At 46.9% G+C, this 15,384-nt stretch overlaps 2 protein-coding genes across 2 annotated transcripts; both read left to right on the top strand.

Annotated features, from left to right (window-relative positions):
- The first annotated feature begins 4,045 nt into the window (after positions 1-4,045).
- LOC123481099 (piggyBac transposable element-derived protein 3-like) lies at positions 4,046-6,560 on the top strand. The gene is made up of 2 exons (XM_045215902.1): positions 4,046-4,305; positions 4,657-6,560. The coding sequence occupies exons 1-2, from the start codon at positions 4,172-4,174 to the stop codon at positions 6,146-6,148; spliced, it is 1,626 nt and encodes a 541-aa protein (XP_045071837.1). The 5' UTR covers positions 4,046-4,171; the 3' UTR covers positions 6,149-6,560.
- Positions 6,561-6,680: 120 nt separating this feature from the next.
- On the top strand, positions 6,681-15,082 carry LOC121583437. The gene is made up of 4 exons (XM_041899602.2): positions 6,681-6,976; positions 7,295-7,369; positions 14,270-14,400; positions 14,577-15,082. The coding sequence occupies exons 1-4, from the start codon at positions 6,914-6,916 to the stop codon at positions 14,917-14,919; spliced, it is 612 nt and encodes a 203-aa protein (XP_041755536.2). The 5' UTR covers positions 6,681-6,913; the 3' UTR covers positions 14,920-15,082.
- Positions 15,083-15,384: the final 302 nt, after the last annotated feature.

Here is a 15,384-nt window from a genome sequence, read left to right as displayed (position 1 = left end):
TCAAATGGTTTTGTGACGAGTAACTCATCTGATTCGATGAAAGATTCGATAATTTGTTTTTCGGCCCATCATTTAATTTGAAGTACTCCAAAGTTTTTTTCCATCATTCTTTATATCATTAATCTTGGCTTCATAATACAGTTTCTTCTTCTTTTTGTTGAGTTTAATTTCTCAATTTGCAGTAAGTCAGCCAGTCAGATATTGTAGTGGCTATAAAGTTCCGAACCCTCATTGGTTTTAATGGAGGTGTCAGCAATTCTTTTTGATCTTGTATTCTTATGAACTTAACAACATGAATTGGGGGTATTTAGAGTACTATATAGGCAGAGAATATTTAACAGAATAAGGCTATGTCAATAACTAAATTCTGACAGAAATGCAGATAGAACCTTAGAGTCCCAAGCTCTCAATTACTCACAACACATTGTGCCCATACATTTGCTTATGGGTTAGTTGAGAGAGTGGAGGATGCACATTCCAGATTTCTTCATCTGTGTAAACAACACAGATAAATATAAAGGAAAAGTCTTCACACGGTCAGACACAGGTTCTATCTGTATATTGCTTCCTTGTTTTGTTCCTGCCCCCATATATACAAGGGATCTGCTCAAATAGATTGAACATGCATCCTTCCTTCATCCCTTCCTAGAAATAATCACTGATTTGACATGTCTGGATTAGTGAAAGCTATGAGGTTGAACCCTTACTTTCACCTATCCAATCATATTAGATTAGCGTTTTTTTAATTAATTTTTTTACGAGTGGGGCAGTCCAACTCTTCACATATTTTTTTGCTTATTGGATAGGACAGAGGTAGAGGGGAAAGTTAGAGGGGAGAGTGTGGACCGGATCCGAACCCATGCTGCAGAAGTATAACATGTTTGTGATTCTGAGGCAGCGGCTTAGACTGCTAGAACACCCTAGGCGACAGAAGGAAGCATTTGAACAGTTTTAAAACAGCTTCTCTGTCTCTGTCTCTGTCTCTGTCTCTGTCTCTGTCTCTGTCTCTGTCTCTGTCTCTGTCTCCCTCTCTCTCTCTCTCTCTCTCTCTCTCTCTCTCTCTCTCTCTCTCTCTCTCTCTCTCTCTCTCTCTCTCTCTCTCTCGCTCTCTCTCCTCTCTCTCTCTCACACACTCACTCACACACACACACACACACACACAAACACACACACACACACACACACACACTTGATCACACACACTTGTTCACACGCACTTGATCACACACGCACGCACACGCATCCCGCCTCACGGTGGGACCATCATTGTTCCTTCTGTTTTATCACAGAGAGATCACACCAGAGGAGTGTCATTGGGATGCTATGAGTGGCTGAGGCTCCTGGCGGACACTATAATTGCACTGTCATACAGCTGATGGGATGTGTGGACCTGTAAATCAATGGGAATCATGGCAGGCCCTGTCGACACTGGCAGGCCAATCTGAGCTAATGCCACACCTCCCACAAGAGTTAGGTCATCTCCCACCGGTGTCTCTAGATCTTGTTCTCTCTCTCATTCTCTCTCTTGTTCTCTCTCTTGTTCTCTCTCTTGTTCTCTCTCTTGTTCTCTCTCCCATTTTCTCTCTCATTCTCTCTCTCGTTCTCTCTCTCGTTCTCTCTTTCATTCTCTCTCTCTCTTGTTCTCTCTCTTGTTCTCTCTCGTTCTCTCTCGTTCTCTCTCGTTCTCTCTCGTTCTCTCTCGTTCTCTCTCTTGTTCTCTCTCTTGTTCTCTCTCTCGTTCTCTCTCGTTTTCTCTCTCGTTCTCTCTCTCGTTCTCTCTCTCGTTCTCTCTCTCGTTTTCTCTAACGTTCTCTCTCTCGTTCTCTCTCTTATTCTCTCTCTTGTTCTCTCTCTTCTTATCTACTGCTCTCTTTCTCTTTCTCTGTCTCTGATCTCGTTATCATACTTGTTCTCTGTCTGTCCCTCTGTCTGTCTGTTTTTCTGTCTGTCCCTCTGTTCGTCCCTCTGTCTGTCCCTCCGTATGTCTGTCTGTTTCTGTATGTGTGTATATAACAGAGAGTGACAGAGAGAGAGAGGGATAGAGAGAGCGAGAGAGTGATAGAGAGAGAGAGTGATAGAGAGAGTGAGTGATAGAGAGAGTGAGTGATAGAGAGCTTGTGTGTCTCTCTGTGAATGAATGTGTGTGTTCCACACAAGTGGTATTGTAATGAAAATAATTGAAAAATGAACCTCTGTCCAGTCTGATGTAGTGGAAAGCTGACATCATTTAGAGTCAAATATATATAAAAACAGAGACTCAGCAACCCTGACAGTGTCTGAAAGTACGTTTCATAGATGTAGAGCTGAGAAACTGAATGCCCTGGTTTTCTGTCTGCTAAGGGGCAGAGGGAGATGGATTTACTCAATTACTCACGCTTAATCTACTATTTCCAGTGTTTGTAATTTTTAGATTTTGTTTCATTCAACTCAAAAGGTCAAATAGTGAGTGCTTATATTTGTCCTGTTTCACTCCATGTACACGCGGTTAACCTGTATTAGTGTGAGGTGTGAAATGGAAATGTGTTTTTTACATATCCCAACTCCCCCGCAGACACCCTCAGAGAGTGTGGTCACTGCCAGGGATCAAGTTGCCAGTTCAGGGATGGGCAACTTTGATGGGGGTGGGGCCCACAAAAAATCTACAAACATCATGAGGGTCATCAGTTGCTCGCGAGTCTGGGTACCCACGTGTTAGCTGACATGGGCGAATTGAGTGACCATCAGTGACTGACCTAACAACAGAAAAACTGCTGATGCTCAACCAAATTTCGAAATTGCACATTGTGCATTCTACTATTCTAACTTGTAACAGTAACTTGAGACCCCGAATTGTATTTTATTTTATTATTATAATTGTTTTCTTTTATTGATCCAAGGGGCTTCAAAAGGGAGCGGGCTGCAGGCTGCCAGTTGCCCATCCCTGTGCTAATTAGTCAGAGGTTACATTTGGATATGTTTGCTTATTTTGAATATGACACGCTGTATGTTTGTTGTTGGGCCTTAGCCTACTTGTACACACAGTTCATGATTAATATGGTTTATTTGACAGCTAGATATGTTTGCATGAAGTTATTTTGGCACTAATTTTCCCTCAGCGGTGCTGACTGAGTTTACTGTATGTGGCTCTATTCATTAACTGTTAGCTGTGTGTGTGTGTGTGTGTGTATGTGTGTGTGTGTGTGTGTGTGTGTGTGTGTGTGTGTGTGTGTGTGTGTGTGTGTGTGTGTTTGTTTGTTTTCCTTTCCACTTTCCATATCTTTGGATTGATCTCTGTCCTCAATATAAATGGGCATGTAGGCCTATAGCCAATGCAAAACCCAGATGTGATGGTGAACCGGAATCAAGGTCGCTGGGTTTGATTATTAACATTACTGATAGCTCTGACTACAAGTTGGCACTATTGTGCTAGCTAGCCTTTATTATTCTGTAAAATCATCAGTGTGCCAATGGTATTTTTCCATTCTATCAATATAGGCTACCAGTTCATTTTAAATGATTTAACCTGAAGAGCATCTTTAATGTAGTCTACCTCCCCAAAATGTAATATTGCCTCGCTACTCTATTAATTAAAAAACAAAGAGCATCCCAAAGGTCTCAGATTCAAAGTCATTTTTGGACTATAGGCCTAGTCCTTTTCCTCGGGGTTGATGTAATAGAAACTCTCTCCGGGTATATTGATGTTTATACTGTACATTAAATATAAATCATACTGTACCGGTAACATGGAGACAGATACCTGCTGGGTTGTTTGCTAATACTGTATGTCATGTTAGACTTTTATATCTGCGACCTGCATGATTTAAAAAAAAAAGGTGAATTGAACGTGAGTCATTAAAGAATAAAAAAAATATTTAAAAAACACAATATTACCGGTTGATAGCCATTAGATACGTCATTAGATAGCCATAGGGCTTATTGTCATATTCATTCCCTTAGATAACAGAAGGACGTTTTTCATTTCAGAAAGTCTTTATAAAGCGTAAACTGTCACATGGCAAAAACTCTGGACAAAATACAGTAGCCCAAAACATAGCTTTGGCCTGGTCAAAATGGCAGGCTAATACTGTAGGCAACTTCCTGAGACCCAGCCCATTGACTTATGTCCACTGTAGTGGACATTTGAGTTTCATCCCTCTTCTTGGAATCTTTTGTGCAAGTCTCTTAATTCCTGATGTACTGTACAGAGGACATCCTGGGCTTTTCAGTGATATGTCATTTGATTGGCTGGGAGGCCAGGAACCGCCTCTATCTTTCCTTTCAAAATGGACGGCATAGGAACAAGCACATTTTATGGAAAGATGAGAGGTAAGTCAAATATTGTTTGTCTATGGTTTTGTTACTATGATAATCATATATTTTCTTGTTCATGAAGGTGTTAGGAATCATATATTTAGTTCTGATAGCAACTAAATTATGTATCTTTTGAAAGATTTGCCATTTTATGAATGTCAATTATAGTGGACATCAGGACTATCTTCATGTAAATAATGACTCCACATTGTCGTAGGAAACAAGGATGAACAGGAAACTCGTCGCCCTCTGTGGGCCAGGAGTAACATGTATGTTTGATGCAGTTCCACAATTTTAAATTCAGCTGCATTGAGTATTTAAACTGTTATTACTTATCATTTATTATTATTTTTTCCTTCATATCAGATTTGCACCTGTGTTACCTGGGCTTCCTGTGTGTCAAGATGACCCTACAACACGTGCAGACTGGAGTCCAATTGAATACTTTTCACAGTACATTGACAACAAGGTCTTTGAAGATTTGGCAACATACACAAATCAAAGAGAGCTGCAAATCAAAGGAGTGTGCATGAACACCACGCCACAAGAAATAAAAATCTTCTTGGGCATTTCAGTCCACATGGCCTGCCTTGGCTATCCCAGAATTAAAATGTTTTGGGCCAACAAAACTAAAGTGCCAGTCATAAGTAGCAAAATGACTAGGGATAGATTCTTCAGGATAAGAAATTCCCTCAAGATTGTCAATGACCTGGCTGTAACAGAGGAAACAAAGAAGGCAGATATTCTTTGGAAAGTCAGGCCAATACTCGATCGTGTGCGCCAAGGCTGTCTCAGCCTTGCAAAGCCAGAAAGGGTCTGCATTGATGAGCAAATCATCCCATTCACAGGCCGTTGTGCAGTCAGGCAATATGTTCCCGGCAAGCCAAACCCTACTGGCCTAAAGGTCTTTGTCCTTGCATCCCCAAATGGTCTGATGCTTGATTTTGAAGTCTACCAAGGGAAGAATACCTTTACAGTCCAAAGGTTAGGAGTTGGAGCTGCAGCAGTTCTACGCATGGTTGAATCTGTTCCAACAGGAAGCCACATATTCTTTGACAGGTACTTCACAACCATAGATCTATTGGATGCATTGCTGGCAAAGGGCCTTCCTGCAACTGGAACTATAATGAAGAACCGTGTCCCAAAGCTGTGCCAGCTGCCAGTAGACAAACAGTTGAAAAAAGAGGGGAGAGGAACATCAGTGTCAGTGGCCAGAAAGAGTCCTGAGCTGGCCATCACAAAATGGTTCGACAACAAACCAGTGCTCATGGCATCCACTGTACATGGGAAAGACCCAGAAGACATCTGTACCAGATGGTCCCAGAAAGAAAAGCACCTGGTCCAGGTTAAAAGACCAGCAGTAATTAAGCAGTATAATGATAACATGGGTGGCGTAGATCTTTGTGATCGCATGCTTAGCTTCTATCGTATGTCAAGCAGGACCAAGAAGTGGACATCGCGCGTGATCAGTCACTTCTTTGATGTTGCCATCACCAACTCCTGGATACAATACCAGTCTGACAGCAAAGCTCTGCACAGACCATCCAAGAACACACATCAGTACCTGGACTTCAAACTACTCCTAGCTGAGGAGCTGTTGGAGAGTCCGGAACTGGAAAACAGCTGTGAAGAGAGTGAGGATGAGTATGAGCCACCATCTAAAATGAGGATCCCACAACCAGAGCCATCTGTGCGCAGACTAGGAGCCATGCACATGCCTGAGATGATGAATACCAAGCATGCAGAAAGATGCAGAAATAAGGGCTGCAAGAGCAAGACGTACATGAGATGTACCAAATGCAAGATGTTCCTCTGCATTACCAAAAAGAGAAATTGCTTCCAGGACTTTCACCACTAACAAAGAAAATACTAAGAACAAAATGAAGAGTGAAGGAAAAAGCTAGATTGGATTCAGTTTGACAGAAGGAAAAAATCCAAAATAAATCTGTTACACATTAGTTATATGTTCATTGTTCAAATAACACTGAAAGGATTCAAGGGGACCAATCAAAGGATATGGACATAACAAAGTGTTAAGCTTTAATAGTAAAGCTATCCTTGCGAAATGTAAGGAAAAGGATTCAAGAATGATTAATGTGTATTGTATAATCAAAATGTCTGTATTCTTGGATAATAATCAATCTACAGCCCAAAATGTATGTATTCTTAGTTCATAAAAACTCTGTAATCTGTAAGAACTCTGTAAAAATTTGTATCTACCAAATGTGTCTCTTTTCGTACTCAAATGATCCTGTTGTCCACTACAGTGGACATGCTGTAAAATAAAAAATTTAAATTAAAATTAAAATGTGGAAATTGTAGGATGCTTTTTTTTAACCCTAAACAGTTATTGAATCACAAAAAATATGATTAGGAAAAACAATATTTTCCTTGGTTCTCAGGAGGTTATTAAAGAGCTGTTAGACACCTGTCATAATAGAATTAAGAATTCATTATCTGTCACAATGTGAAAATTCTGGTGTGTTTTCAAAAACATTTGTCATAAATGGTTTAGAATGTGCAGGCTTAGAATGTGTTCTGAAATTCATGACAACTTTTACCCAAATATCCCAAAAATAGGCTACAACATTCTGCGAAATATTTATCACCTGTAAAGTAATCTATGAAATGTGAGTTTGATAAAATTCCTGTAAAAATGGCCAAATATATTGCAGAAATAAGTAAGGTAAGTTAGCTTAATTTTTTTATGTTATACTTATTTGATCACATTAATTTATCTCTTTGGCTCCATGCATTTATTTTAGGGTCTATGATTACCACTTTTAGTCTGATTTAACTTGCTGAATTCCTAGACATATAACTTAAAATCTTAATTTTGTTACTAGTATTTAAAAATACCAACCACACTACTTGCCTATATAAATATAGGATACTATATACAAAATAGGAAAAATAGTGAAGGCTTTACCTATTGATTCTCAATGCAGTCTTACCTCTGAGGGACGATGAAGCCAAAGTACAGTGTGTTTCTGTTATTGTCCAGGTGATCCACTGGTCTGATGAGAACACCCCCAATAATGAACTCATCAAGCGTCTACAGCTCTGCTGCTACCAGCAGGTATTTCTTAGGAGATCTCATCAAATCAACATCTTGATGATTCCTTGATAAGTTGAATTACATGTGTTAGTCCTGGACTGGAACAAAAGCCTTTACACTCTGTAGCTCTAAGACTGTCAGTCAGTCAACAGGGCAAGGAAGGTACAAGTAGTATTTATATATTTCTCAAATCAAATCAAAGTTTACTGGTCGCATAAACAGATATGCAGATGTTATCGCAGGTGCAGCGAAATGCTTGTGTTTCTAGCTGTCATGAGCACTCTCTCTCCCTGGTAGCAACATTAATTGCATTCAATTATCTTCCACTCTGCTCACCTCCCTCTCTCTACTCAGCCTAACTAGCTCCACCTGCCCTGCTCTGCTCTTGTTACCTGGCCAGCTGCACTGCATTTCCCACTCACCATCCTCACCTTGCCTCACTCTGTTCTAATTACTCTGCCAGCTGAACTGCATTTCCCCACTACCTCTCCCAGTATATCAAGCCCTGGTTTTCAGCCAAGCCCTGTCAGATCGTCTTCAAACCCGGACCAGTAACCTGCCTGTCTGCGCTCTGACTCCTGTTTGTGATACCGATCCTTTCTTGACTGCCTCCTTGTTCTACTGCCCCGTCTATCCCAACCTGCCTTCTGGACCTCGACTACTCTCCGATCTTCAGCCCCTCCGGTAACTCGTTTCTGCCTTCTGTCTCTCACCACGATATTTGCCCAGCCCTGATCTGTACTTCTGCCTGCCATTCATATTGCTGTTGTGTGTGTGTGTTCCCCCAGGTCTCCGACCACCAGATGAGCGTGCCCAGACGTTTCACCACCCTCAGCCCGATACGCCGCTCCATCACTGGGGAACACACACACTAAGCACTTGGACTGGACACCCCCGGACATTTGGTGACCCCCGGAGCACAGGTACCCACAGGAGGACCCTGAAAGACCCCTGACACCCCTGGGACTCCTCTTCCCGCCTGTAACCTTGAATAAAGAACTCTGAATTTGAACTTGCGCTCTTGGGTCCTCTTCTGTTCGTGACAGAACGATCTGACCATCATGGACCCAGCGCACTCCCTGACCACGATGGAGGAAGAGCCAGAGAGGACTGCCCTACAGCGACTGGAACGCTCTGAGGGAGACATAAATCGGATGGCTGGCGACATCGCTTCCCTTCTCCAGCTATTCAACCAGCAGCAACAACAGTTCCAACTGCAGCAACAACAGCTAGCCCAAGCCCTGCAACTACTCTCAAGCCCGGCTACTCCACCTGCACCCCCCCTGGTCCTTTTGTTCCTGTACCACCGATACTCCTTCATCCCTCCGCTGGAGGTCCCAATGCTGCAGGCCCGGCAGTGCTGCCACCAGATCCCCACGCTCCTGAACCAAGGATTGGGAACCCGGAACGTTTTGATGGCAACCAGAAGCAAGTAAGACCATTCTTGAGCAGCTGCCGAATCCAGTTTGCACTACAGCCCAGGACTTTCTCAACAGAGGGAGCCAAGGTGGGGTATGTCATCACACATCTCACCGGTCGAGCTCGGTTGTGGGGAACGGCGGAATTCGACCGGCAAACCCCAGCCTGTGCCTCCTTCAGTGCCTTTGAGGAGGAGATGTTAAAGGTCTTTGACCTAGGCTCGCCAACAGCCGAAGCGTCACAAGCTCTGCTCACCATCCGTCAGGGCAATCGGACAGTGGCAGACTTCTCCATTGACTTTCGTACCCTGGCCAGTCAAAGCTCGTTTAACCCAGAGGCACTGGTGCAAGCCTTCCTCCATAGCCTGGCGGACTATATCAAGGACGCAGCTTGTTTCCCATGACCCGCCCTCAACGCTTGATGCCGCCATTGACCTTGCCGTTCGCATTGACCGCCGTATACAGACCCGGAGGAGGGAGAAGGGCCGTCTCAGTCAACCTGCCATCCGTACTCGGGTCGATACCGCTTCTGTCCAGCCCCTGCCTGTCAAGTCCCATAGCCAACTCAATCAGCCTGAGCCCATGGAGATTGGCCGTGCCTCTCTGACTCCCGAGGAGCGTCGGCGCCGTCTAAGCTCCAACCTTTGCCTCTACTGTGGTGGCGAGAATCACCGTGTCGCTACTTGTCCGGCAAAAGCCGCAGCTCACCAGGTGTAGGGGAGATCCGGGTGAGCTCAACAAGCCTTCAGTCTCCCTCCATCCGAAAGACCCTGCTTCATCTCCGCCTTCAGCTTTCTGACAAGACTCATACATTGGCCGCCCTTGTGGATTCCGAACCGAAGCAAACATCATGGACCCTGAGCTTGCACAGCAACTGGGCGTGAACCATCATCAACTGACACAACCCATTCCTGCACGAGCCCTGGATGGGCATCATCTTGGCACTGTCACTCATATCTCCGCCCCTGTGACAATCCTGCTGTCAGGAAACCACCAGGAGTCCATCCAGTTTCACCTCCTACACTCACCTGGCCAACCACTCATTCTTGGATACCCGTGGCTCCGTCAGCACAACCCCCACATCGACTGGGAGACAGGAACAGTCCGTGAGTGGGGAAGGAGTTGTCACCAGACCTGTTTAAGGGGGGCCACCCTGCCCGTTCACCGGGAAGGATCTAGCGCTACCTCCGACATATCCAATGTTCCGGCCTGTTACCACAGCCTGAAAGAGGTGTTCAACAAATCCAAGGCGACATCTCTACCCCCACACAGACCCTATGACTGCGCGATTGATCTCCTGCCTGGCACAGCACCTCCCAAGGGTCGTCTGTATTCACTGTCAGCCCCGGAAAGAAAGGCCATGGAGGACTACATTAATGACTCTCTTGCCTCCGGGATAATTAGACCGTCGTCTTCCCCGCAGGAGCGGGATTCTTCTTTGTCGGCAAGAAGGACGGTTCTCTTCGTCCATGCATAGATTACCGGGGTCTGAACGACATCACGGTTAAGAATCGCTACCCACTGCCCTTACTTTCGTCTGCCTTCGAACTGCTGCAGGGAGCCACTGTATTCACTAAGCTGGACCTTCGCAATGCCTACCATCTGGTGCGGATGAGGGAGGGAGACGAATGGAAGACAGCGTTCAACACACCAACCGGCCACTATGAATATCTCGTCATGCCCTTCGGCCTCACCAATGCCCCAGCAGTTTTTCAAGCCCTAGTGAATGATATCCTCAGGGACATGCTAAATACGTTCGTATTTGTGTACCTTGACGATATTTTAATATTCTCAAAGACTCTGTCAGAACACACGCACCACGTCCGGTTGGTCCTGCGCCGCCTGCTGGAGAACTCTCTTTTCGTGAAGGCAGAGAAGTGCGAGTTCCATGCCAAGACCGTTTCATTCCTGGGGTATGTGGTGACCGAGGGCAGCATTCAGATGGATCTCACGAAGGTGTCGGCTGTCACTTCCTGGCCAGTTCCTGAGTCTCGGAAGAAGTTGCAACAGTTCCTGGGCTTTGCCAACTTTTATAGGAGATTCATCAGAAACTATAGCACAGTGGCTGCACCCCTCACGGCGCTAACCAGCACTAAACAACCGTACCAATGGACATCAGCTGCTGATAAGGCCTTCAATATCCTCAAGACATGTTTCACTTCTGCTCCCATCCTCCAGATGCCAGACGCAGCAAGGCAGTTTGTGGTGGAGGTAGATGCTTCGGACGTGGGAGTGGGTGCAGTGCTTTCTCAAAGAGCAGCTGAGGATGGCAAGATGCACCCCTGTGCCTTCTACTCCCGTCGGCTAACCCCTGCCGAATGCAACTACGACATTGGGAACCGCGAGCTGTTGGCTGTCAAGCTCGCCCTTGAAGAATGGCGGCACTGGTTAGAGGGGTCAAAGGAACCATTCGTAGTGTGGACAGACCACAAGAACCTGGAGTATATCCAAACAGCCAGGAGGCTGAACTCCCGTCAACAGCGGTGGTCTCTGTTCTTTACGCGCTTCAATTTCACGCTCTCCTACCGCCCGGGATCTCGCAACATCAAACCTGATGCTCTTTCCCGGATGTTTCAGAAGGACGAGACCACCGCCATGACAGCTCCCATTCTTCCCAGCCACTTGGTCGTAGCGGCCCTCACCTGGGAGATCGAGAAGCAGGTCATGGAGGCTCTTCGGGACCAGCCAGGTCCAAGCACCAGCGCCCCCAACCGTCTGTTTGTTCCAGCAAATCTCAGGTCACCTGTGATTCAGTGGGGGCACGAATCCCGTCTGGCCTGTCATCCCGGCATCACTCGCACCCTTCATCTGGTCCGCCAGCGGTTCTGGTGGCGGGGGATGAGACGGGATGTCCGAGAATTCATCCGAGCTTGTCCCACTTGTAACCGAAACAAGACTCCCAACCAGCCTCCTGCTGGGTTGCTGCAACCCCTACTCATACCCAAGAGGCCCTGGTCCCACGTTTCACTGGACTTTGTTACGGGCCTTCCGCCCTCTGACGGACACACAGTCATCCTTACCATTGTTGACCGCTTTAGTAAGATGACCCACTTCGTGCCCCTTCCCAAACTACCCTCTGCTAAAGAGACCTCCCAGGTGGTCCTGGAACATGTGTTTCGTATCCATGGCCTACCCCAGGATATAGTGTCAGACCGGGGCCCGCAATTCTCAGCAACCTTTTGGAAGGAGTTCTGTCATCTCCTTGGGGCCACCGCCAGCCTATCGTCTGGATTCCACCCGCAGTCAAACGGCCAGACTGAACGCATGAACCAGGAGCTGGAGAAGGCACTGAGGTGTGTGGCTTCCCAAAATCCCCGGGCCTGGGCTCAACACCTGCTCTGGGTGGAATATGCCCATAATTCACTCACCAGTTCCTCCACCGGGCTCTCCCCCTTTCAGTGTGTCTACGGGTATCAACCTCCACTGTTTGCCAGCCAGGAGGCGGATGCCACCTGTCCGTCTGCTCTTGCGTATGCCCGCCGCTGCCGCCGCACTTGGGCCCAGGCTCGCACTGTGCTCCTGAAGTCTGGAACCAGCTACGCCGTCGGTGCCAACCGACGGAGGACCCCAGCACCTACTTACCGGGTTGGTCAGAAGGTCTGGCTGTCTGCCCGGGATCTGCCGCTGCGGGTTGTATCACGAAAGCTGGCCCCTCGCTTCATTGGTCCTTTTCCTGTGCAGAAAGTCATCAGTCCAACGGCGGTCCGACTTCAGTTGCCCGCTTCCATGCGGGTCCACCCCACCTTCCACGTCTCCAAGGTCAAGCCGGTCCATGAAAGTCCCCTGGTCCCTGCAGCTCCGGCGCCACCTCCTCCGCGCCTCGTAGATGGCGGTCCTGTCTTCACCGTCCGGCGGCTGCTCCGCTCTAGGCGAAGGGGTAGGGGTCTCCAGTACCTCGTTGATTGGGAGGGATATGGTCCAGAGGAGAGGACCTGGATCCCGGCCAGGAGGATAGTGGACCGGACCCTTATCACTGACTTCCACCGACTACATCCTGATCAGCCTGCAATCCGTAGGGGGCCGTCCAAGAGGGGTTCCTAGCCGTCCGGCCCGCCCTGCTCCTGTCTCAGTGCCTGTCCTGTCTCCCGACCGTGACCCTCCAGCTCCTTCTGAGGATGAGGAGATTCACTCGGACCGCTCGGAGGAGTTCTGACCCGCCGCCTGCTCCCCTCCACCCTCCCGGCATGATGTTGTTCTTGGGACTTCTGGGGCCGTCCCTTGGAGGGGGGTCCTGTCATGAGCACTCTCTCTCCCTGGTAGCAACATTAATTGCATTCAATTATCTTCCACTCTGCTCACCTCCCTCTCTCTACTCAGCCTAACTAGCTCCACCTGCCCTGCTCTGCTCTTGTTACCTGGCCAGCTGCACTGCATTTCCCACTCACCATCCTCACCTTGCCTCACTCTGTTCTAATTACTCTGCCAGCTGAACTGCATTTCCCCACTACCTCTCCCAGTATATCAAGCCCTGGTTTTCAGCCAAGCCCTGTCAGATCGTCTTCAAACCCGGACCAGTAACCTGCCTGTCTGCGCTCTGACTCCTGTTTGTGATACCGATCCTTTCTTGACTGCCTCCTTGTTCTACTGCCCCGTCTATCCCAACCTGCCTTCTGGACCTCGACTACTCTCCGATCTTCAGCCCCTCCGGTAACTCGTTTCTGCCTTCTGTCTCTCACCACGATATTTGCCCAGCCCTGATCTGTACTTCTGCCTGCCATTCATATTGCTGTTGTGTGTGTGTGTTCCCCCAGGTCTCCGACCACCAGATGAGCGTGCCCAGACGTTTCACCACCCTCAGCCCGATACGCCGCTCCATCACTGGGGAACACACACACTAAGCACTTGGACTGGACACCCCCGGACATTTGGTGACCCCCGGAGCACAGGTACCCACAGGAGGACCCTGAAAGACCCCTGACACCCCTGGGACTCCTCTTCCCGCCTGTAACCTTGAATAAAGAACTCTGAATTTGAACTTGCGCTCTTGGGTCCTCTTCTGTTCGTGACACTAGCTCCAACAGTGCAGTAATACCTAGCAATAAAAATTTTATAATACAATACACATATAATCCAGAAAAATTAAAGAAATTAAGAAATATCAGAACGAGCGATGTCAGAGACGGAATAAAACTATGTTTACCACAGGAGGTTGGTGGCATGTTAATTGGTTTCCATGTGTTTGATGCCATTCCATTCCGTTCCAGACATTATTATGAGCCGTCCTCCCCTCAGCAGCCTCCACTTATATTTACATATCATGTATATAAATAAATAGACATATAATGGTGTGTACAGACAGTATGGACAGTATATGAATAGAAAAGGTGTGCACAGCAGTAGTTACAGTATATAGGATTAGCCATGACTAGAATACAGTATATACTGTACATATGAAATGGGTAAAGCCATTAAAACACTCCTTCTCAAAGGAAATGTCGGTTACTTTACACTTCCGCTGCAGTGTGTCGGCTATGGATTTGACATTGAGTTTGATATATTTCAGGAAAGAAGCCCTCTGGTGTTTGTCCTGAGTTCTTGGGTGTCTGCTGGCATCCTGTCCCACGGGCTCAGAGGGACCATAGAGAGATGGCTTTCCATCCCTACAACCATGAGGACAAATGTTCTTGATGAGAGGTAAGAGAAGTGGCATGGCCGTATGCCTATCTCCATGATTTCTCCTCAGTAACAACACCGTGCAGCAACTTCTATCAGTAGAAACAGAAAGTCTGTTACCTGAACATTTCAGTATACAAGTATCCACTATGGTCAAAGATAGTGTCAGAGAATGATTGTCTTTGTGTTTTGGGAAGGTTTCCGATGGATGTCACAGCTGGCATGTTGCTGAGCCGCCTTCACTTTGATGGTAGGATCAGAGTCCAGGTCTCCTTCTCAGGCCAACTCCTCTCCTTGACCCCTGGTGGCTCCAACAAGCCGGCCCACACCACTGCACCATCAGCGAGTGATCAGACCAAGAGCTATTTTCCTTGCAAAACCTCTGTGATAAGTGGACAACCCAGTCGAGGTTCCTTTGAATCACTCATTAATTTGACTGTAGAATTGTGGATTTGGATTCAAATTAACTGTGAAGTTCCAGTGAACCAGACCTGGCTGACTGGCCTTCCCTCCTGTCTCTGTCATCTACATGAAAGATAAATGCAGCCACCCACACCATGTCATTAAACAGTAGGTCATTAATTCAGATTTGTTTGATTTGAAAGGTGAATGAACCTGGTTATCACTGCTCATGCTAAGACCCAGATGCAGACACAGGAGGCAGATAGTACGAGTCTCAGAGTTTATTACTGAACAAGGGGCAGGCAATCGGTAGGTCAAGGCAGGCAAAGAGTTGTAATCCAAATCAGAGTCAGGCAGGTACAGGACGGCAGGCAGGATCAGGGTCAGGACAGGACAGGCTGGGAAGACTAGAAAAAGCAAATGGGACAAGATGAACTGGCAACAGACAAACAGAAAACGTAGGTATAAATACACATGAGGTAATGGGAGACACCTGGTGGGGGTTGGAGACAATCACAGCCTGGTCAGCTGCTGGAGACCATATGAATGGAACCTTGGGAGAGTTGAGTGCAGAGAGGGTCCATCTGAATATTCCCTGCAGCG

This window comes from Coregonus clupeaformis, unplaced genomic scaffold (assembly GCF_020615455.1).
Source record: "Coregonus clupeaformis isolate EN_2021a unplaced genomic scaffold, ASM2061545v1 scaf0547, whole genome shotgun sequence".
Classification (NCBI taxonomy): domain Eukaryota; kingdom Metazoa; phylum Chordata; class Actinopteri; order Salmoniformes; family Salmonidae; genus Coregonus; species Coregonus clupeaformis.
This window is presented reverse-complemented; position numbering and strand designations above follow the sequence as displayed.

What these genes read in the sequence shown, in the direction of transcription:
- LOC123481099 (XM_045215902.1), top strand. Translation starts at nt 4,172, where the DNA reads ATGTACTGTACAGAGGACATCCTGGGCTTTTCAGTGATATGTCATTTG. An exon ending in ATTTTATGGAAAGATGAGAG is followed by an intron (nt 4,306 to 4,656) that starts GTAAGTCAAATA and finishes CCTTCATATCAG; the next exon opens with ATTTGCACCTGTGTTACCTG.
- LOC121583437 (XM_041899602.2), top strand. Translation starts at nt 6,914, where the DNA reads ATGAAATGTGAGTTTGATAAAATTCCTGTAAAAATGGCCAAATATATT. An exon ending in ATATTGCAGAAATAAGTAAG is followed by an intron (nt 6,977 to 7,294) that starts GTAAGTTAGCTT and finishes GTTATTGTCCAG; the next exon opens with GTGATCCACTGGTCTGATGA. An exon ending in ACAAATGTTCTTGATGAGAG is followed by an intron (nt 14,401 to 14,576) that starts GTAAGAGAAGTG and finishes TGTTTTGGGAAG; the next exon opens with GTTTCCGATGGATGTCACAG.